We start from the raw sequence: 22,107 nt of genomic DNA on the forward strand, positions 1-22,107 counted from the left end.
TGCCTATGGGGAAATGAGACCACTAGTGGAGACTCAGGGAAACAGAGACCAGACAGCGTAACAAAATGCCCTTTACTAAACTTTCCATTGTAACCAATTGGTTCAACTATAATTCAACATTTAATTAGCATCATCGTTCAAAAAAGTTAATGGAAATGCCTGCAATGCATTCTTATACATGTATTAAAGGGTGGCCGGTGCTGTGCCCAATTTTGACCCCCTGCCAAATTATTACCCCCCTCGTTCAAATCGCTACCTGATTGCCTAATCTTAACCCCTCCCCCAAACCTACTCCAAAACCTACCAGCTGAATTGTTATACAGCATTCATACTGTTTTGTAAAAAGTTATGTTTATTTTGCAGCGTACTTGATGTATCAAAGAATGGCCATGTTAGCGACTACAGCAATGGGCAAACAACACGCATTTAGCAACCACACAAACGCATCCATATTACAATCAGCTGTTTACACGGCTAGAAATCAGTCTGTCATTGTAGCAATCATTGTATTTGTAATAAAGCTAAACACAATCTCCAGCGGTTCATGTGTGCTAGTACACAACACAGAAATCACTATATATTCCTCAAATCTTTTTACCTCGGTCACAGATCACCGTATACAAGTTTGCCTTCAAATCATGATTCCTGCTGTGTGTGTTCGGTCTTAAAGCTTTCTCTTTCTTCTCTGTCGCTCTCACTCTGAGGTATTAATCCCTCATTTGTGTGACATAGCCTCGTCAACCTGCTAAAGAAGCGTCAGTACTTATCCTTTAACGGGATTACCACACTGCCCCACATGAGTTACAGACGCGACGGGAATTAAGACGCGTTTATTTATGTACCTGTTGTGATGCATTGCTAAAGTGTCATTATTTGACCTCATTAACCTACTTAGCAACAGATTTTCCTCCCTTGAAAAGAAGTGTTAAATTGTATTGAATGCACACTTGTAGTTTTGAAATAAAAACGAAAACTTAAAAATGCTTTAAAAACTATACTTGCAGCTAAAAGCCACTGAGATGTACTTAAAGAGAGACACTTTTATGAACATTTCTAATCACGCTTAAATACAATTTTACAAAGTGCAGAACACTTTGAAGTGTTGACTAGCATACTAAAGCACATGCAAAGTACTTTTGTTATGTTATTAAATATTACATTTAAAGTTAATATATTTTAAAGCATACTAAAGCTCAGCTTTATCTTTACAAATGTGTAATTACAAATATATTTAAACATTCTTTCACACACACACACACACAATTAAATGTGGCACTGTATCAGAGTCACACCCAAAACTACAATGATATTAATCCAACGTTTTGGCAGTTCAGCTCTGAGCGAGTTTAACTGGTTTGGTGTCTGTGATTTTTGACCATATTGGCTGGAGACGTATTATATCAGACCATTTTAAGTCAGCCGTTGTTGACCAAGGTGCTGTGTTTAGTTTACACTCGTAAAATCTGCTGTTTTTAAAGAGTAAGCTCTCATTCATTGTGGCCATGTCTGCGTTTTATAAGCTTGTATTTTATTAAAGACACTTATTTATGAGCAGTCATGTTGTTTTATACTTATTTAAAGAACTCAGGCCCGTATTAGGGCTTATTCTGGTGAGACAAGTCCCTTGTTTTGGGTTTGTTTTTCTACGGAGATCTGGCGACCCTGCTCTCTCTGGACACTAAAGTATGAGATCACAGAGACCAGAGGGATGATGGGAGAAAACACAGCAGAGAAGAGAGATGTGTGGATGAGTGGAGACGCATTTGGCATCTTTCTTTTATAAAAATTAATACTTCTATTTTGCAAGGGTGCATTAAATCGATCAAAAGTGACAGTAAAGACTTTCAAAAGAATCTTGAAAACAATTTGTATCACAGTTTCCACAAAAAAATAAACCGTTTTCAAAATTGATAATAATAATATAAGAAACGTTTCTTGTTAGAATGATTTCTGAAGATCATGTGACACCGAAGAATGGAGTAATGATGCTGAAAATACAGCTTTGAACACAGAAATAAATTACATTTTAATATATATTCACATAGAAAACATTTATTTTAAATTGTTTTAATATTTCACAATTTTACTGTTTTTAAGTGTATTTTTCTGATCAAAAATACAACAATCTCATCTATGCCATCTTTTGAATGATAGTGTAGTTGTCACTACATGAATTTTTCAGCCTAAATGTCTTGGACATTCACTGGTCACTGTAGGGTTTCTTTCTCATGAACAAAGGAAATTACATCTTTGGTCCAAGAGGCACTTCCTTGTGAATTGTTTGCACTTGTCAGGTGTTTCAGTAGTGAGAGACGAGACCTTTGAAAGTGTCAAAGTTCACGCTGAGACAGTAGCATCTTGCTAACACAGCAAAGCGCTCTTACTCATCTAACATGCGTGAAGGTGAAGGTCTTAAAGGCACAGCAGCAAAAAAAAGTATCCGTTTAATGATAAGGGTCAAAAGAGAAGATGAAAACTTAATCACGAAAAACTAAATGACTACTGTTTATGCGACAAAACATACTAACATAGATTTGTTTTGTGTTAAAACAGGCTGCTTCTGTTAAATACCTTAAGTGAGGATCCAGATGAGAGACTTGAGCTGGACACTTTGAACGGTGTTGCTCTTAAACCAAGCGTCAGCTCTGAGAAAACACAGGAAACATGCAAATGAGAGACAGTTAAGACAAATACTAGATTTAGAGGAGACTGTGCTTCTACAGAACGTCTAATGACGATGCATGTTTGAAGACATCATGCCACCCCAAGAAATATTTAAACAGCACTGTTCAGTCCGAGTGGTCGAGGGTGATGAACAATTTATTTTCATTGATGAATACCGTTCAAAGTTGATGTTTTTTTATAAGAAAATACTTGTTTTCAGCAAAGATGCATTCAATTGATCAAAAGTGACAGTAAGACATTTATAATGGTACAAAAGATTTAGATTTCAAATGCTGTGCTTTTCAACTTTCTATGCATTAAACAATTCTGAAATTTAAAAAATTAAAAATGAACTGTTTTCAACACTGATAATCATAAATGTTTCTTGAGCAGTAAATCTGCAGTGTTTTTGGGGGTAACGCATTTTTAAAAAAAAAAAAAGTAACATCAGTTACTTTGTTTTCCTATTTATTGACTGACAAGTCTCCTGTCCCCATATTGGGAGAAATCTGAAGTACAGAGGCGTTGTGTGCGCGGTGTGAACATGATGTAGATCTAGACTAAAGGTGAATGTGCATTAATTCATCCCACTCTTAAAAAAAAAAACAGATTTAGTATTCATCAAAATAAATTAAAACTGTGAAATGCATACTCAGAATATGACAAACCTATAATTAAATGTTAAATAACACAGATGTATCTAATCCCATTTTATCAACTAATGTCTTTGCTGCTGACCTTTGATGATCCAGTTCAACCATACTAATAAACAAAAATGACTTTAGATAAACTAACAATTGTGCTTCATTGTTTTTTATTTTTTTGTAACATTACTTTCCATAAAAAGTAACTAAGTAACATAAGTGGTGACTTTTTTAGGGAGTAAAGCAATATTGTATCACATAACTTTAAAAAGTAACTTTTCCCAACACTGAAAATCACCATATTAGAATGATTTGTGACAATGAAGACTGGAGTAATGATGCTGAAAAATCAGCTTTGATCACAGAAATAAATGACATTTTAACAGATATTCACATAAACCATAAAAATACATCACAATATTACATATATTTTTGTATCAAAAAATATAGCTTTGGCGAGCAAAAGAGAATTTTCTTTCTCTTTTTTTACTTATCTAAATCTGTACAACCCATTCTTTCAAATGTACTAGTAGTGTACAAAAAGCATCTTTGTTTTTTTCCAATCAAATGATTTCAGTCATGTTGTTTCTCCATCAGAACTTGACACTATTCATTTAAAACATCATGTTTTATCTCATGAGATCTGGTTTGTTTAAAGACAATAAAACGTCAATAAATTCCCAAATAAAAACCTCGTTGGCCAAGACCACGCTGCTGACGAACTCAAAGAGTGAATGTGGCTGTGAAACAAAGCAGCCTCCTCTGTTTACGGTCTCCTCCATCAGTTCGTGAGTGATTACACAATAGACCAGGGTCCTAATGTGGTTCAGTGAGACGGTAAACACTCTTTTACTGCACCTCTATAGCATTAAATATCCTGATGCTTTCAAGTTCGGTTCCACTGCAAGACCTTTCAGAGGCAAGGATGAGCAAAGCATTTCCAAAAAAGGAAGAACTGACAGAGCTGTGGCATGATGACAAATACAGTCTGTTGATGATACAGAGAAGAGACAGACATATGATAAAACAAGGAGAACAGTGATTGTGTTTATACATCAGCCGGGTGATAGAGGATGAACTGGCATGTGAATTATTATTATAGGACAGAGGTCCTAAAGCACACATGCCAGTTAACCAAAATACTCCGGTTATATTATTTTATGAGCTATTGTTGATGGAAATTCAACTTAAAATGGTCTACATATAAAATAAAAATGTAACACTTCACTTGCTGCCTTTACATACAATGCAAAGTATTTTAATTACATGATTTATAATGTTATCAAACTTGCACCTTTAGAAAGTATTATGCATTACACACATGACAATTTCAGATGCAACATCGGCATATATAATGCATTTTAACTTTAGTCAGTAAACAGTACAAAATATAACGTACAATGGCATTACATTATGAATATCTAAAACATTAGGCTTCAAGTAAAGTGTTACCAAATATGGCAATGTATATTTTGGATAATTCAGTGTATTAAATAAATGCACTTCATTTCATTAGATTATTACACTAATAAATCAGACCCTGTGGGAAGCAAAACAAAACATGAAAGTTTGATAACAGCTTTAATTTACGCAACAGAAGTGAAATAAATATTGCTTGAATGACCCACTATCAGTGCATAAAAAGATTTGCTTCAGTTCAAGTGAAAATTAAGACAATAGTGCAGTTCATTAAATTGGAAACGGATGCGAAACATCCAACTGTTTGGAAGCCGAAATCTTGCACTGCCGTTTCAATTGACGAGAAGCGGATCTTAGCATAAACCATTCTAGACAGTACTTAAAAAAGGTAAAATCTTCACAAAGACACTTTAAAAAAAAAAGACTTTAAAGAAGCTTCAGATCTGAGAACATACCTGCAATGTGGGAAAATATTTTCTCAATCTAGTCATTAACACTTTATATTAAGAAACACATTCACAACTAACTTAGAGTTTTCCTCTCAATAAACTCCTAATTTTCTGCGTATTAATAGTCAGTAAGGGAGTTTAGGATTAAGGGATGTAAAATATCCTCATGCAGAATATTAATTTGTGCCCACAGAATAACATAGGTTTCATAGACAATTGGACAAGCTTTTTGTGGCAGACCTGACCTTTGGAAAAGAGATGGTCTTCATCCCTCCTGGGGTGGCGCCACTCTTCTCTCTAGAAATATGGCAAATAGTCTTAGTGTTTATACTTGACTAACTGGGGCCCAGGTCAGGAAGCAGACAGACTGGCTAAACCGACCGTCTGCTAGCCGCCTCCCGTCACAGAGGTCAGCTAATTCTCAGCACATAGAGACTCTTTCACCTAGATATCACACTATAGAGACTGTGCCTGTTTCCCGAACTAGAAAATAAAAAATAAAAAACATCCAAACCAAGTTAAGATTAACAATTTAATTGAGGTTCAACAAATTAAAAACAGATGCAACACGGATAAACAATTTATAAATCTTGGCTTATTGAATATCAGATCCCTTTCTACGAGAATTTTATTTGTAAATAATATGATCACTGATCTTAATCTAGATGTGCTCTGTTTGACAGAAACCTGGCTAAAACCTGATGATTGCATTATTTTAAATGAGTCCACCCCCCAAGATTACTGTTATAAACATGAGCCATGTCTAAAAGGCAAAGGGGGAGGTGTTGCTTCAATTTATAACAACGTTTTCAGGATTTCTCAGAGGGCCGGCTTCAAGTATAACTCGTTTGAAGTAATGGTGCTTCATATAACATTATCCAGAGAAACAAATGTTAATGATAAATCCCCTAATTTGTTTGTACTGGCTACTGTATACAGGCCACCAGGGCACCATACAGACTTTATTAAAGAGTTTGGTGATTTTACATCCGAGTTAGTTCTGGCTGCAGATAAAATTTTAATAGTTGGTGATTTTAATATCCATGTTGATAATGAAAAAGATGCATTGGGGTCAGCATTTATTGACATTCTGAACTCTATTGGGGTTAGACAACAGGTTTCAGGACCTACTCAGTATTAAATCTAGAGTATGATTTCGACAATGTCACATGGAATTGATGTTGATGGTGTTGAAATTATGCAGCCCAGTGATGATATGTCAGATCATTATTTAGTTTTGTGCAAACTTCATATAGCCAAAATTGTAAATTCTATTTCTTGTTACAAGTATGGAAGAACCATCACTTCTACCACAAAAGACTGCTTTTTAAGTTATCTTCCTGATGTATCCGAATTCCTTTGCATATCCAAAACCCCAAAACAACTTGATGATGTAACAGAAACTATGGACTCTCTCTTTTCTAGCATTTTAAATACAGTTGCTCCTTTACGCTTAAGGAAGGTTAAGGAAACCAGTATGACACCATGGTATAATGAGCATACTCGCACCCTAAAGAGAGCAGCCCGAAAAATGGAGCGCAGCTGGAGGAAAACAAAACTAGAGGTATTTCGTATTGCTTGGCGGGAAAGTAACCTATCCTACAGAAAAGCATTAAAAACTGCTAGATCCGATTACTTTTCTACTATTTTAGAAGAAAACAAACACAACCCCAGATATTTATTTAATACAGTGGCTAAATTAACGAAAAATAAAGCCTTAACAAGTGTTGACATTTCCCAACATCACAGCAGTAATGACTTATGAACTATTTTACTTCTAAAATCGATTCTATTGGAGATATAATTGTAACCATTCAGTCGTCAGCTACAGTATCACATCAGACAGTGCACTATAGACCCCCTGAGGAACAGTTCCACTCATTCTCTACTATAGGAGAGGAAGAATTGTATAAACTTGTTAAATCATCTAAACCAACAACATGTATGTTAGACCCTATACCATCTAAGCTCCTAAAAGAGGTGCTTCCAGAAGTCATAGATCCTCTTCTGACTATTATTAATTCCTCATTGTCATTGGGATATATCCCCAAAACATCAAACTGGCTGTTATTAAGCCTCTCATAAAAAAAAACACAACTTGACCCCAAAGAACTAGTTAATTATAGACCAATCTCGAATCTCCCTTTTCTGTCCAAGATACTAGAAAAGATGGTATCCTCACAATTATATTTTTTCTTAGAGAAAAATGGTATATGTGAGGATTTCCAGTCAGGATTTAGACCGTATCATAGTACTGAGACTGCTCTCCTTAGAGTTACAAATGACCTGCTCTTATCATCTGATCATGGTTGTATCTCTCTATTTGTTCTATTGGATCTTAGTGCTGCGTTTGACACAATTGACCACAATATTCTTTTGCATAGACTTGAACACTTTGTTGGCATTAATAAAAGTGCATTAGCATGGTTTAAATCGTACTTATATGACCGCCATCAGTTCGTAGTAGTGAATGAAGAGGTATAATATCGATCACAAGTGCAGTATGGAGTACCTCAAGGCTCAATACTAGGGCCGCTACTCTTCACGCTTTATATGTTATATGTTATGAGATATCATCATGAAACATGGTGTTCGCTTTCGCTGTTATGCTGATGATCCTCAGCTCTATATTTCTTCGCAGCCCGGTGAAACACACCAATTTGAAAAACTAATGGAATGCATAGTCGATATAAAAAAACTGGATGACGAGTAATTTCTTACAGCTAAATTCTGAAAAAACAGAGGTGTTAATTATAGGACCTAAAAACTCTGCTTGTAATAACCTAGAACACTGTCTAAGACTCGATGGCTGCTCTGTCAATTCTTCGTCATCAGTTAGGAACCTAGGTGTGCTATTTGATTGCAAGCTTTCCTTAGAAAGCCACATTTCTAGCATTTGTAAAACTGCATTTTTCCATCTCAAAAATATATCTAAATTACGGCCTATGCTCTCAATGTCAAATGCAGAATTGTTAATCCATGCATTTATGACCTCAAGGATCATAGATTATTGTAATGCTTTATTGGGTGGTTGCTCTGCACGCTTAGTAAACAAACTACAGCTAGTCCAAAATGCAGCAGCAAGAGTTCTTACTAGAACCAGGAAGTATGAACATATTAGCCCAGTCCTGTCAACACTGCACTAGCTCCCTATCAAACATCATATAGATTTTAAAATATTGCTTATTACTTATAAAGCCCTGAATTGTTTAGAACCTCAGTATTTGAATGAGCTCCTTTTACATTATAATCCTCTACGTCCGCTACGTTCTCAAAACTCAGGCAATTTGATAATACCTAGAATATCAAAATCAACTGCGGGCGGCAGATCCTTTTCCTGTTTGGCGCCTAAACTCTGGAATAACCTACCTAACATTGTTCGGAAGGCAGACACACTCTTGCAGTTTAAATCTAGATTAAAGACTCATCTTTTAAACCTGGCTTACACATAACACACTAATATGCTTCTAATATCCAAATCCGTTAAAGCATTTTTAGGCTGCATTAATTAGGTAAATCGGAACCAGGAACACTTCCCATAACACTCAATGTACTTGCTACATCATTAGAAGAATGGCATCTACGCTAATATAAGTCTGTTACTCTCTTATTCCGAGGTCACCGTAGCCACCAGATCCAGTCTGTATCCAGATCAGAGGGTCACTGCAGTCACCCGGATCCAGTACGTATCCAGACCAGATGCTGGATCAGCACCTAGAAAGGACCTCTACATCCCTAAAGACAGTGGAGACCAGGACAACTAGAGCCCCAGATACAGATCCCCTGTAAAGACTTTGTCCAGACGACCACCAGGACAAGACCACAGAAAACAGATGATTTTTCTGCACAATCTGACTTTGCTGCAGCCTGGAACTGAACTACTGGTTTCGTCTGGTCAAAGGAGAACTGGCCCCCCGACTGAGCCTGGTTTCTCCCAAGGTTTTTTTCTCCATTCTGTCACCAATGGAGTTTCGGTTCCTTGCTGCTGTCACCTCTGGCTTGCTTAGTTGGGGTCACTTCATCTACAGCGATATCGTTGACTTGATTGCAAATAAATGCACAGACACTATTTAAACTGAACAGAGATGACATCAATGAATTCAATGATGAACTGCCTTTAACTGTCATTTTGCATTGACACACTGTTTTCCTAATGAATGTTGTTCAGTTGCTTTGACGCAATGTATTTTGTTTAAAGCGCTTATATATATATATATATATATATATATATATATATATATATATATATATAAAAAGGTGACTTGACTTGAGTCTCTCAAATATTGTTCACAAATCTGTCTAAATCTATGTTAGTGAGCACTTCTCCTATGTCGAGATAATCCATCCACCTCACAGGAGTGATTAGACAGCATGATTATCGCACAGGTGTGCCTTAGGCTGGCCACAATAAAAGACCACTCTTATTTCACCCATGTTCTTGGATGAACAACCATGATTTCAAATGAAGTCCACTCCCTTTTAAAGGAACTACAACAGTTTCCAGAGAAGGGATTCTTTTATAGGTTATATGCAAAACCATTAAATAGGCTTAGTCATACGCTACTTGAATCATGGAGAAGGAATGAAGGGAAATATTTGATTTTAGGGTGAAATTTCCAACATGGCTGCCAAACGGAAAATATGCACAGCTTGCACTTCAGTTTGTTCCTTCAGTCCCTTCCCCATAAAAACATCTGTGAATCGCACCGGTATCTGGATCGGCTTGACTAAATTTAAATTAAATTAAATGTACTCCTTTCCAGCTTTCTAGGCCTCTGACCTCACCACCATGGTCAAAAACCCACTATTTAGAAACAATACTTTCAGAATCATCACTTAAAACTCGGGCTGTCACTAACATTATTTTGGTAATCGAGTAACCTGTAGCTTAATCTCACTCAGACCAAACTCAGAGTGAGGGTTAAACTTTTATTTTGAAGCCATGACAAACAGTTAGCATTTTTAGAAAGATGATAATATTTTCTCCTGTGTTGGCACAGATTTATAGAGATGGAGTTTGAGACGCTGCGACCGTGCATGTAAATGATAACTTTGTGCGGAGCAGCATTTACTGTGAACGGAGACGTAACTGACACTCATACAAATAAAGCACATATTGAACCTGCAGCATATATATATATATATTTCACTGAATCATGGCCTTCATGAATTAACAACAGCAGTATGATTTATGATGATTTGTAAATGGTTTTAATATTTCGAGCAGCCTTAAAAAAAGCTCTAATAATGCTTTTCATGGACTCTTGTGCCTAGAAATGCACCACTTCTGGTGTTTCGGCAGTTAATCGCCACAGGCAAAACACAATCGAGGATTTCTTTTATTAATTGTTTAATCAAATTGTGACAGCCCTACTTGAATCCAATCCAAATCAACCATTAATTAAAGTTTTCATACAAATTTCTGACTCGACATGATATTAAAGAGCTACAGTACTTCTCAAAAGGACTATTCTGATTCTCAGCAGGACAAAATTGCCCCTAGGAAATTAGAGAAAATGTATAATGTTGATTTCCTTCAACTATCCAGTAACAAAAGCATTATTTAATACAAGATATTAAACATTAACCAATAGGACTCAAAGACTTGCTCAAATTTGGGAAACAGGACATAGGACCTTCACTTGATCCTGATTCTCTGCTCAAAAAATACAACAGAAAGGTTTGTTTGGATATTTTATAAATTATTTGGGGATCTATTGACATCCAAAGCAGAGCAACAGATTTGTTTTAATAGGCCCAGCATATGAAAATGTCCTCTTTATAGGAGTGATTATAAGAAATACAGTTCATTATTTTGTACATTGCAAAATTTGCATATCAGTGTCGATTATGAGATTTTGTGAATAGAAATTATGTATGGTGATACTACATTCTTACATTTGCCATCTTACATGTGAATCCTGGTAATATAAACACTTAAATAATGGTGTACTACTGTACAATATTTCAAAAGTTCAGTAGCTCTGCATATGATTATGTGCAAGTACCAAAATGTGAGTAAATACTACAAAATAAAAATAAAAACTGACAACAACAAAAAATATAAACAACAACAACGGTAATATGAACCTTACTTGATTCAAATCAAGAGAGACCAATGAATTTTCTAGACAGTCTAGACAGTCTAGACAGTTTAATCTTCACATTAAGCTATATCTCGATTCTTGTCTTTCTGTACCCAAATTTAAGCCCTCTTGAAATCATAATTAAATAAGAATTTTATGGTCTTAAATTTGATACAACTTGATTTAAGACTTTTTAAGGACCCACGGAAACTCCACTCCAGTCTTCAGTGTCACATGATCTTCAGAAATCATTCTAATACGATGATTTACTGCTCAAACATTTCTGATTATTATCAATGTTGAAAACAGTTGTGCCGCTTCATATTTTTCTGGAAACTGTGATTTTTTTTTGACCAATTTAATGCATGCTTGCTGAATAAACAGTAGAATAGAAATTGAACAGCAGAATATATATATATTTTTAATTATATGTACATTTACATATTTATGCATTTGATAGAGGCTTCTTTCCAAAGCAATATGCATTGCATTCAATGTATCCAAAATTATAAATGTAAATCATGCAAATCCATCAATTCACCCACTATTGTTCTGGAATGCATAATTGGGTATAAAATTCATGTTTGATTTATGAATCAGTAGATTCATTTGCTTACCTCTTCTCTGTGGAGCAGTAGATGTGATGATTCGAGGGCTCATGTTTATGGCTGCTGAGGGCGATGATGACAGTGAAGAACGTGAAGTTGGGTTTCGTCCATCTCTGATCTCAATGCTGAGGAAGGTCTTCATGTTGGACTCGGGTTCACCTCGGATGTCGTGGGTCCCTGAAGATGCTTCTACCTCAGGAGTCTGCACTTCTTCTGAACCGTTACACGCATGCCTGACATTTTTAGTGCAGCCGTGTGAGCCGCCCACTGCGGCGTGTGATTGGCTGGAGAAAAGCCTGGGCTGGGCCAACATGTTCTCAGTGACATTCCTCTCTTTCTTTGGGATGGAGGAAGAACAGGACGAGGACCTCTCTGCAGACGCTGTGTTTGTGGAATGAGACGAACCGCGGCTGGTTTTAGGTGCGTTCGTAACAGGTTCGGTGAACTTGCGCATCCTGTCACGAACAGAGTTCACACGAATGATGGGCCCAGAGAATGAGGCTTTGTTTTTAAAATCTGAAAACAAAAAATTCATTATTCATTTGAATCAAATCTGAAAAAAAAAAAAAAACATTAGGTCATACTTTAGATTTGGGGACCTGTTCTCACTCTTAACTTAGCTGAGACTTATGCCTCAATAAACTCCTAATTAGCTGCTTATTAATAGTTAGTAAGGTAGTCAAGTTAAGGTATGGTGTGAATTAAGGGATCTAAAATATGATCATGCAGAATAAGACATTAAATGTGCTTTATAAGTACTAATAAACAGCCAAATTGCTAGTAATATGCACGCTAATAATCAACTAGTTTACAGTGACAATCAGTCCCTAAAATAAAGTTTACATTAAAAATTATAATAAAGATTAAGCATGTTTTGACAGTATAAGCTATCAGATTATTGTGGACAGCACAGCTCAGATCATGTTGTCTCGGATGAAATTGATGAAAAATGCTAATTATTAATTTATTGTAGACTTTGGTGTCTTAACAAATCTCAACGCTTCTGAACCTCTAGAGGAGATGTATGTGAGAGTACTGGAGCTTTCTTCAAGGTTAAAGCAGGAAAGCAAGAGATTTAAAGAGACAGTTCACCCAAAAATGAATATTCTGTCATCATTTGCTCAACCTCATGTCGTTGCAAACCCATAAACCCATTCATCTCCAAAACACACAATCGAATTTCATTGAAATCCATTCCACCAAAACTTGACGTTCATAAAGACTTCATAATAGTAATCCATATGAATCTTCAGAAGAGACTCTAACATGATGAACAGATTTAATTTAGATATTTATTCAGATATAAACATTATTTCAAATATGGTGTTTGACGTTCATGACAGAATATTAACTATCCCTTAGTCTTGCTCTCCATCTAACTTCATTGTGTCTAGAATAAACAGTTGTGATTCTAAGGTTATTAATTCCATCTCATTTAGGATTTTTCAGTCCTAGGGCTCGTGTAGGATGTTTTGGAGGAGACAGGAAAGACTGATTAAAACATTACACCGGCCCGGGCCTAAACGCTTGTGATTGTGGTATTGGCCCTATTAGGTCATAAGAAAGAGTGAGGATCTTGGGATACGGCCTGCTGACTGTGAAGGGATGACATCTCCGTACTCTAAACAAAAGCAGGAGGACATCAGCTCGCACATACTTCCTGCTGGCCATCAATATCGCCAGGTATGCAACAAGTCAGATTGGAATGGAGGAAATATCATCAAAAATAATACTAACTACGCATTTCAAAAGCTGATCTTTTATTAATCAACATGTATTTTAATGTGATATTAGAAACTGCTCACCTGTCTCCTTGCCATTAGTAAGAGAGGTCAGGAGAGCGTCTCTAGCTGATGTGATCTACGAAAGAAAATAATAATTCAAACTCAACTTCTCGCAGCATGCCATAAAACAGATTACAGCAGCAGCAATGTCTGTTTACAGCAGCAAACATTTGAAAGAGATGCTTTATAGAGTTTTTTTATAGAGTTACACTAACATTCAAACGATATTTTTAATGAAATACTTCTATTCAGCAAGGATGCATCAAATTGATCGAAAGTAAGAGTCAAGACGTTTATAATGTAAAATAAATATTTTTAAAAGTAGTACAGTTTACACAGAAATATTAAGCAGCACAACTTTTAAAAATTTCATAATCCTGAATTCTAGGCTTCTACAAAATTTGTTTTCAACATTGTTAATAATCAGAAATGTTTCATGAGCTGCACATGATTTCTGAAGATCATGTGACACTGAAGACTGGAGTAATGATGCTGAAAATACAGCTGCGCATCACAGAAATAAATTACATTTTAAAATATATATCAAAATAGAAAACCTTTATTTTGAATTGAAATAATATTTCACAATATTACCGTTTTAACAGTGTTTTTGATCAAATACATGCAGCCTTGCTGAGCAGAAGAGACTTCTTTCAAAAACTTGAGTCTTGACAACCCCAAACTTTTGAATAGTAATGTATTTACATTAAACTGTAGGATTTGGTTTGTTGTTCAGAGTGGTTTAATACAGAATCTAAATTCTGGCTCATGTCAATGTAAGTCTATAGGATTTATTGACAATTTTACAAGAATTGTGAAAGCACAGACTCTTCAACCAGCCACAGGATCTGAGGTATGGTGTCTGTTTCCCATGAATGAAAAACCCCACTAACTTTAAATATGAGCAACGTTAATAGTGATTCTTAGCCAAACACCACCGATGATTCTCTCATTAATCTGAACTTTGTTATGGCACGGAGGAAAGGATGCATTCACAGTCTCAAACAGAGACAAATAGTACCTCCTGGTGGAACAAACAGAGCAAGTGTTCCCATGAGACACCTTTCACTGCTCCTCACCTTCTGTCCCGGGACGTCTTCAGCTCTGTGACTCGTCTCATTCAGTGTGCATGCTTGTGAACCTGCGCTGGTCTCCAGGCCATTGTCAAGTGTCTTCAGTGAACTCACACCTGCCCTCACTTCCTCTGAGCTCTGCTCCGTCAGATGGGATTCGTGGCTACGGTTCAGCCTCTTTCTCTGATGGGAGCTGCTGTCAGTCGAGTCTGAACGCTCGTGGTACGAAGGAATGACTTCTGAGGAGGGCGAGCCATGATCGCTTTGGATCCGCTGGGTCAGAGGACAAGAGACTTTCTCTCTGACCAAAGGATCAAGAACTAAAACCATGTCAGGGCTCGAAGCTACAAGAGACAAACACAGAACTGTAAGTGCATTGGAACAGGAGCTTCGAGGTGAGAATCAGGGTGTTTCCACAAATCCAAAACCAAAATGAGAGAAAAAAAAACATAACACCACACCATTCCTGACATAAATGTCTAATATCAGTCCACTTCAGCTATGACCAGATCTCAGTCTCGGCACACTTTCCATTCATACTATTGATTATAAGGCCTGGACTAGTGGAAGTGAACCTAAAGGGTTCGCATTCACAATGTACACTAATGTCTGTAAGGTTTTCTTTATTATTATTTGTTATTAAGCAATGATGCATTGAACTGAAAAGTGACATTTATAATGTTCCAAAGATTTCGGTTTGAAAGAAGTGCTGTTGTTTTGAACTTTATAATCATTAAAAAATCCTTAAATACAAAATGTATTAAGGTTTTCACATAATATGAAGCAGCACACCTGTTTTCCGTGTTCCTTGAGCAGTAAATCAGTATATTAGAATGATTTCTGAAGATCATGTGATACTGAAGACTGGAGTAATGATGCTGAAAATACAGCTGAGCATCACCAAAATAAATTACATTTTAATATATATTCATACAGAAAACAGGTATTTTAAATTTTAATAATATTTCACAATATTACTGTTTTTACTGTATTTGTGATCATATAAATGACGCCTTGGTGAGCAGAAGAACATTAAAAATCTTAAAGACATATAACAAATATATGTAATATTACCTTTAACACTTTCATTATTTAATACAAGTATGATACTTCAGACACAGTGTATACTGATCTTGTTAGCATTAAATAAAATATGAGACGATCAGGAATACACTGTTTTGCAGCTTAGCTCAAACTCAACCAAATTAACTTTTTAATGCATACTGAATGAATACAGTATACTGAATGTCTTTCAGGAGACTTTTAGGACTAGCATGCATGGAGAAATACTAGGTTAACTACATAAAAAAGCTCATGTATGCAGCAGGGCACAGACAAAACGAACAGAACTAAGCCAAAGGATTTTCAGATGGTTATTGTAATGAGCGGTGCATGCTGGGTGGAGATAGGACATTTCCCTTCACATTTCCTGCATGCACGCACACTCAGAGCAAACGCTGTTTGGGAGGATATTTTACAACTGTGCATGCAGAAGCTCAAATTTGAAGATTCTTGTAACTGATGCATTTATTTTTTTTCTTTCATTAAGCCTGTTAAAACCGTGCAGCTGTTATGGAAAGCTTCCAAAGTCACACCTGACGCTTGAGGCATTTTTTGTAGTGTGGAAAAGCAAATTGCAAGACGGGACAAAAAAAAAGCCCAGTTCCCTGACAATACTTGAGTGATTCACATTCACGCATCAGTCTAATGAGAGAGAGCCAATGCTCTTTTAAAGATAACAGCGTTTCTGAGTTACTTCAGTCTTGTCGACATCCTGATACTTTTCACATCTGGTCAGGAAGTATCTTTCTGTTTCCACCATTCTCAGATTTCTGAAGGAGCAGAGCAGACTGTGCTTTTGAGCTGCTTCGTCTAAGCGTACGCTGCATTCTTTTCATTGCTTACAGTTTCAAGAATGCGTCATATTAAAGAGTTAATAGAATTAAAAGATCCTTTTTTTGATGGCAAGATGCTGCTGAGAATGTCAGAGGTTACATTTAATATTTTAAAACTAGATCGAGACTGGACAGACTGATGTCTACAGCATAGAAAAACCATTGTTATTAGCAATCCGAAACTCCCTTAAATTACTCTCTTCACTAAATGAAGACTATGTAAACAAAAATGATGCATCTAAGACCTGCTATTGTGAGGTCTCGGGGGTTTTGGCTTTTATTCCCATCTTGTCTGCTTTGTGTACCACAAATGATGAAGTTCAGAGATCCAAACCCCAGACGCATTCTTCTCCTTCAGCACAAAGAAAGGCTATAAAATAGTGTCAAACCCAACAACACTCCCTAAATCAGATCTCTTTGGATAAACAGATTCTTGCATCTTTTGTTGATAGAATAGAATAGCTTACCTAAAAATTAAATTTACTCTGCAGAAATGACACAAAAGCACAAATGACTCAGTGTTTATATTATCACATTAACTATATATTAAGATTTTCATTTATATTTTCACGTAATTTGAATATGCCCAAATAGATTGGGATTTGCATGGAAGCCCACTTTCACTACATTAGAAAAAAATTAATAATCATAATCATGATTACAACACCAAGTCATAATTATGACAAAGTCAACATTTAAAGACCTAGTATTTCATAATTTCAACTCAATGTCAATCAGGACTTTGTCTCATAATTTTGTCTTTTATCTCATCATTATGTTTAGTATATCATAATCTTGACTCTCTTTTTATGACTTAGTATAGAAACTGATTCATAATAATGACTCAATTTTGACTTGTCATTATCATTATCATTTTCGAACGATAATTATGAAATTATGAGATACTAAGTCATAATTATGAGATATGAAAGTGATGTTTATGAATAAGACAATATTTTGAGATACTAAGTCATAATAATGAGATAAGTCAAAACTGAGATAAAAAGTGATAATTATGAGAGTCAAAATTATGAGATACTAACACCTTATTTACACCAAAATACTACAGAACCCATAATCAGTGATGCGGTCTACACTGGATACAGCGCGATGGACACGACAAATCCCTGACAGTAAACTGTTGCCTTGTTCTGTTTATGACGTACTGACACAAAGTTCGAATGAGTTGCAGCGGTCACTTTGTCGTGTCCAGTGTAAACACACTTCTGTCACGATTGGTGCAGATTCAGTGTAAGCCACAATTGACTTAATTATGATAAAAGTCAAAATGACAATGTACAAAGAAAGATAAGTTATGACAGTACCTAATAATGTTGACTTTTTATGTCCTAATTATGCCTTAGTATCTCATCATTTTGACTTTGTAATAATTATCACTTTCATATCTCATAATTAGGACCTAGTATTTCATAATTTTACCGTCCTAATTATGACCCTCAATTTCGACTTTTCATAATTTCGACTGTCATAATCAAGATGTTTTATCTCATAGTTTGGACAGTTCATCTCAAACATCATATCGCATTATTTTGGCTGTCAATAATCAATTTCATCTCTCATAATTATGACATAGTATCTCATAATTTTACTGTCCTTATTATGACCATCTCAATTTTGACTGTCATAATCAAGACATTTTATCTCATAATTTGGACCATTTATCTCAAACATCATATATTATTTTGACAGTCATAATAATCACTTTCATATCTCATAATTATGACATAGTATCTCATAATTTTACTGTCTTAATTATGACCAACTCAATTTCAACTTTTCATAATTTCGACTGTGATAATCAAGATGTTTTATCTCAATTTTGACCATTTATCTCATAAACATCATATCTAATCATTTTGACTTAATAATAATCCCTTTCATATATCATAATTATGTCTTAGTATCTCATAATTATCCTGTCCTAATTACTACTATTTCAGTTTTGACTTTTCATAATTTTGACTGTCATAAGACATTTAATCTCATAATTTTGACAATTTAGCTCAAACATCTTTTGCGTTTTGAGAAATACTGTAAATAATATGCGTGGCCTTTTCCTTTACCATTTTATTATTGAGATCAACCATTTCAACCCACTATGTTAAAAGCACCAAACTTAAAAACTGACCCAAACTTCAAGTGCATGCATGACAAAAAGCATGTCCTTCCCTCATCCTCCACAACAACTGTGTATAACTGCTCTTCCTCGTCCTGTTCCAGCCCCAAACTTCCTTTGTCTCCATCTGAATAACAAACAGTGGCTTCCCAAAATGTCTCGTTTCTGCACTCATTAGGGCTGTCTTTGCTTGGCCCTGCTCTCACCCTGGCCAAAATTACTGTGTTGAGCAGCTGAGTAAGGACCACTAACACCACAAATGTCAGGGTCACAGGAAAGGAGTTTTACTTCAACAGACTTTGTGTCTAAATATAGGGGTTGACCTGTTGGGGGGATGAAAGTCTGCAGGATGGACATCAATGAGTTTTACAATCTCTAGTGACTTGCCTTCTCGGTGGTTCTGGCAATTGGGTAAGAAACGTAAAGTAATCTCAATTCAAAGGGACAACAAGCTTATTTTTCTTACCCCAAGTTAATGTATCTTGATTCAAGAATGTGTAGATACATATGTAAGACGAAGCCATATTCAATGACAAAATCATACTGGCTAGAGTTCACAGTTCACAAAGTTCAGCTCCAGTTCAATAGAAATTAAACCATTAGAACCACTTATAGATTGAATTGGGACTCTATTAAGCACAACATCTGATTGGTTGGTCAATAGACAAAATATGCATCATCTTACATGATCAATCACTATGAAACTTGCAGGATGAGGATGTCTTGAGAATTTGAAACTTGTACAGCATCCTTTCCCATCTTTCTCAATTGAGAAAAATAAAGTCAGAATTGTGTTATAAATTAGCAAAGCTGAGAAAGAAGAGATGTTAACTCGAAACTACAGCCTGAAAATACAAGAAAAAGACAGAAATGTCACATTAAAAACTATAAGCAGCTTTTTTATTTATACTTGTTTAAAAATATCACAGAAATGATATGCACAGCATTTTCACATCAACATTTGTTTAGAAAAAAAAGTATTTCAGATCTTTTTCATTTTAATTATCTGATGCTCATTCAAGTGCAGAAATACAGAATATAATGACGATATAAAATACAAAACAATCTCTCAAACAAGTAACCCAGATTAAACTCTTCAGTTTTTTAGTTTGTAGCTGTAAAGGAAGCTGAGTCCATTAAGACGTTAAGTGTTTGCTTAATGCTATGGACTTTAAGTCTTTTTGGCTTAATGGAGTTTGTCTAGCTGCTGTAAAAGGATTTAGAGTTATATGGTACAATAAACACCAAACGGCTGTTAACCAGCAGCCCAACACAAGCGGATATAATCGGCATTACACGAGGTCACGTGACTGTGTTTCAGACCAGCTGAAGTCTTGGAAGCCAGACTGAGAGAAAGATTTTAACCTAGCATGTAAATCGCTTTTCTCCCACAGCAAACCTGCAAGATTTTAGTTGCAAATAACAGCAAAGCATTGATTTTCTCTCTGTAAAAGACAGATATAAAGCACAAAAAAAACACAGAAACTGCTCAGCAGCAGTCACATTCATATTTCCACACTATAATTATAAGCCGGCTGCCAAAGAAACACATGAGAAGTAGCTTTTTCTGAAGTTCAGACCAAGGTTGCTGTCAAAGAGACATTTCACCCAAAAATAAAGATCCTGTGAACTGGAGCAACCGCATTCATGCTTAAAATTTTGCCTATTCCTTAAAAAAACAATGGCATGGCTTTAAACCGATTTGATTATTGTCCATTAGGAGCTTAAAAGCCCCAGTCCCCATTCACTTTTATTACATGGAAAGAGTAGCTTCTCTCTACAGATGACAAGTCAGTCATATTGCATGTGGTTATAAAGAGTAAAATCTTATTTTTGGGTGAATGTGTGTGTATGTGGTGGATCTAGCCCTTTGTGACAGGTTTAATCAGGCTATCGTGCTGCAAGAGTTTCAGATGGTGACCACAGTAAAGTGTAGGCCAAATGCACTCTCCTGAACTTGTGTGAAAAACATATTTACCCACATAAATACCACATAAAACTGTACGTCTTCTGAATTGCCCAATTTTGAGGTAGCTGAGTGCACAAAGCTCGTAAGATCTAGTGTGTGTGAAGCAGTCAGTGTCATTTTCCATGAGCGTCTGGATAAGTCTGGTGAACCACACACGCTTAACTCACCATGAGTGAAATACAGTAGCAGGGCCTGTCATTTTGGCTCCAACACAAACACACACACACACACATCACAGCACAGCATCACAGCTCTCTCACACACACACACACACACGTGCGCTCATTATAAAATGCGAGATAAAGAGACCATACACCATATGCACAAAATATACAAAAAAGGCTGTCAGCTTTACTAGCAATCTACAGGTCAATTATCCTTTGTCTCAAACAATTCAAGGGGAAATTTCATTTTAAGTTTTTAATCGATTTTGAACACTAGTAATATGAGATTTAGTTTTCTACTTTTTTTTATTACATGTACACGCAAATAAACTCGAAAAGTTTAGAGTTAGTAACTTTTTTTTTTTTTAAGAAATCAATCCTTTTATTCAGTAAAGATGAATTAAATTCACAGTAAAAACATTTGTAACGTTTCAAAAGATCAAATTAATCAGAGTTTCCACAAAAATATGAAGCAGCACAACTAATCTCTGAAGATCATGCGACACTGAAGACTGGAGGAATGATGCTGAAAATACAGCTGTGCATCACAGGAATAAATTACATGTTAAAAAAAAAAATTATATATATATATATATATATATATATATATATATATATATATATATATATATATACACACACACATACAGTATATGATCACAGCAATAAATTATAAAGAATGAATATTATATTATTTTAACATTATTTTAAATTATGAAAATATTTCACTATATATTTTTTTACCTTTACCAAATCCATTTTCTTTCATAAACAAAAAAAGTATATAAATCTATATGTACAGTCGTGGCCAAAAGTTTTGAGAATTACATAAATATTAGTTTTCAAAAAGTTTGCTGCTAAACTGCTTTTATATCTTTGTTTCAGTTGTTTCTGTGATGTACTGAAATATAATTACAAGCACTTCATACGTTTCAAAGGCTTTTATCGACAATTACATGACATTTATGCAAAGAGTCAGTATTTGCAGTGTTGGCTCTTCTTTTTCAGGACCTCTGCAATTCGACTGGGCATGCTCTCAATCAACTTCTGGGCCAAATCCTGACTGATAGCAACCCATTCTTTCATAATCACTTCTTGGAGTTTGTCAGAATTAGTGGGTTTTTGTTTGTCCACCCGCCTCTTAAGGATTGACAACAAGTTCTCAATGGGATTAAGATCTGGGGAGTTTCCAGGCCATGGACCCAAAATTTCAAC

General features: G+C 35.6%; 1 protein-coding gene across 6 annotated transcripts in view; it reads right to left on the reverse strand.

The window, feature by feature from the left end:
- LOC132132446 (smoothelin-like) overlaps positions 1-15,067 on the reverse strand; it is a 35,455-nt gene extending 20,388 nt beyond the window's left edge. For all 6 annotated transcript variants that reach the window (XM_059544854.1, XM_059544845.1, XM_059544822.1 and 3 more), the window contains exons 1-4: positions 14,734-15,067; positions 13,676-13,730; positions 11,880-12,386; positions 2,572-2,645 (exon numbers count right to left, since the gene is read on the reverse strand). In XM_059544854.1, the coding sequence (XP_059400837.1) occupies positions 2,572-2,645; positions 11,880-12,386; positions 13,676-13,730; positions 14,734-15,057 (960 nt within the window). In that variant the 5' untranslated portion in view covers positions 15,058-15,067. The remainder of the gene's footprint in view (positions 1-2,571; positions 2,646-11,879; positions 12,387-13,675; positions 13,731-14,733) is intronic.
- Positions 15,068-22,107: the final 7,040 nt, after the last annotated feature.

This window comes from Carassius carassius, chromosome 4 (genome assembly GCF_963082965.1).
Source record: "Carassius carassius chromosome 4, fCarCar2.1, whole genome shotgun sequence".
NCBI classification, from domain to species: Eukaryota; Metazoa; Chordata; class Actinopteri; order Cypriniformes; family Cyprinidae; genus Carassius; species Carassius carassius.